At 50.7% G+C, this 2,500-nt stretch overlaps 1 protein-coding gene across 1 annotated transcript in view; it reads left to right on the plus strand.

Moving 5' to 3' along the window:
• Positions 1-2,500, plus strand: part of LOC113812135 (trio Rho guanine nucleotide exchange factor) — a 416,228-nt gene that overhangs the window by 138,833 nt on the left and 274,895 nt on the right. The window contains exon 2 of the mRNA XM_070123392.1: positions 1,460-1,504. Within this exon, the coding sequence (XP_069979493.1) occupies positions 1,460-1,504 (45 nt within the window). The remainder of the gene's footprint in view (positions 1-1,459; positions 1,505-2,500) is intronic.

Genomic DNA, 2,500 nt, shown 5'->3' on the forward strand with positions numbered 1-2,500 from the left:
CCTTCTCATTTTACCTCTAATCCTATCTCTCCATCTCCTCTTTAGTCATTCCGCTATTCATCCTCTTCGCTTGTCTCCTGTCTCGTCTCTTCGCCTCTTTCGTGCCATCCCTTCCGCCTCTCTTTCTCCTCCTCCTCCTTCTCCCCACTCTCTCCCCTCCGATTCTGATACTGATTCGATTCTCCTCCCCTGTGTCTGTCTTTCCTCTTTCCTATTTTTCTTTTGTTCTTTTTTTCCTTTCCGAAATTTTGTAGCTTTTTCTCTTCCTCTTCCCCTCCCCCCATTTCTCTGCTTCTCATCCCGCCCCACTCGCCCTTCCGTTCCCTTCCCTCCTATCCTTCCCTTCCTATCCCTTTTCTTCCCTCCTCTCTTTTCCTTTCCCTCCCCTTCTCTGCCCTTCCCTCCGCTTCCTCTTATGTATGTATGCACACACACACGCATTCACACACACACGCATTCACACACACACGCATTCACACACACACGCATTCACACACACGCGCATTCACACACACACACACACACACACACACACACACACACACACACACACACACACACACACACACACACACACACACACACACACACCACACACACCACACACCACACACACCACGCACCACGCACACACATACATACATATATACGCATACATACATACCCATATATATTTGTACATAAATGATGTTTGCATCATATAGTTCCTCGTGTCCCGGGCGTCCTCGGCGTCCCTCGGGAAAAGTTGAGCAACGTGGGCGCGTCGCTGTTTGTATCATCATATGATTATATTGACAGTTTTATATTCCGTGGCTGTGTTGCAGATTTTATCATTATTATAATAACCGTCCAAATCGGTATGGTAATCGTTATCATCTTCATCTTCAACATTATCATCTTCCTGGGAAGGGATTGAGCGCTGCTTCTTATGCAGGAATTTATGAGAACTTGATTCACCAAAAGACGCGAACATCAAGCATACACAGGCGCACGCACGCGCCCACACACATACCCGCACACCGAAACACACAAACACACACACACACACACACACACACACACGTACGCATGCACGCACGCACGCACGCACGCACACGCACACAGACACCCTCGGTACAGCTCGGTGGGCAGGAACTTGGAGCGAAGTTATGAAATGAGTTTCGGCGGAGCAGGTCGGCGGGGACTGGCCCTCGCCCGGCCCTCCTTTCTGGCGCTGTTGTCATTAGCAGTCGGGGCCATTTTATCGGTTTCCCCTTTTCTCGTCTCCTCCTCCTGCCTTGTTCGTGTGCGTCTCCGCCTCCGCCTCCCGTTTTCTCTCTCCGTATCAGTTGTGGGATCAGTGCCAGGATTGGGACTCGCCATGGCCATCGCCGGCGTCATTTTTTTTTGTTTCGTTCGTCGTCATCATCAACCGTCATCATCTACGACGTTTATTAACTGTTTTGTTTCTCCTTTTTAGGTGAGTTGTGCCGTCCCAGTGGGGGAGAGGACCGCCCAGGATGCCGTGAGTTGTTGAGAAACACACACATACATATACATACAACCATGCATACATGTATGTATGTATGTGTTATGGTTATGTAAGCGAAAGAGAGAGAGAGAGAGAGAGAGTGAGTGAGTGAGTGAGTGAGTGAGTATGTATGTGTGTGTGTGTGTGTGTGTGTGTGTGTGTATGTGTGTGTGTGTGTGAGTGTGTGTGTGTGTGTGTGTGTGTGTGTGTGTGTGTGTGTGTGTGTGTGTGTGTGTGTGTGTGTGTGCGAGCGCGCGCGTATGCGTATGCGTACGCTACACTCTTATCTGTTTGCCTCATGAAACGGATATAGATGAGAGAGGGGCGATTTTATTGCATTCTTGTGGAAATAAGTAACAGGTAAATAAGCTGATGATTAGTGGGAAAGATAAGGGAAGATAAGAGACTCAGAGACAAGGACGGAATGAGACAATATAGGGAATCTGTGGGTGTTTGGCCCCGCCTGGAGGGCGAGCGGGCGAGGGAGCGGCTGGAGCGGATGCCAAGGAAGGGAGTTAGGGAGTAAGGGGGCGAGAGGGTCAGAGGGACGGAGAGGAAGGTTGGGAGTTCAGAGATAGAGAAATAGAGTGGGAGAGACAGGCCTGGGTAAGCAGAAAATAAAGGAGCTGATATAGGCACAGAGGAAGGCTGCTAAAGAAATCTGGAGATGGAGGAAGAGAAAGGCAGGCAGGCAGGTAGGAAGGCATGCAGGCAAGCGAGCAGACAAGCAGCTAAGCAGGCAAGTAGGCAGAGACAGGCAGGCAGGCAGATAAGCAGGCAAGCGAGCAGACACAGCTAAGCAGGCAAGCAGGCAGGCAGATAAGCAGGCAAGCGAGCAGACACAACTAAGCAGGCAAGCAGGCAGGGAGATAAGCAGGCGGACTAACAACCGAGCAGGCAGGCAGGGAGGCAGTGAGACAGGCAGGCAGGCAGGGAGGCAGTGAGACAGGCAAGCATGCGGCCATACACAGAGAAACAGGCAAGGGAATG

Source organism: Penaeus vannamei, chromosome 7, assembly GCF_042767895.1.
Source record: "Penaeus vannamei isolate JL-2024 chromosome 7, ASM4276789v1, whole genome shotgun sequence".
NCBI classification, from domain to species: Eukaryota; Metazoa; Arthropoda; class Malacostraca; order Decapoda; family Penaeidae; genus Penaeus; species Penaeus vannamei.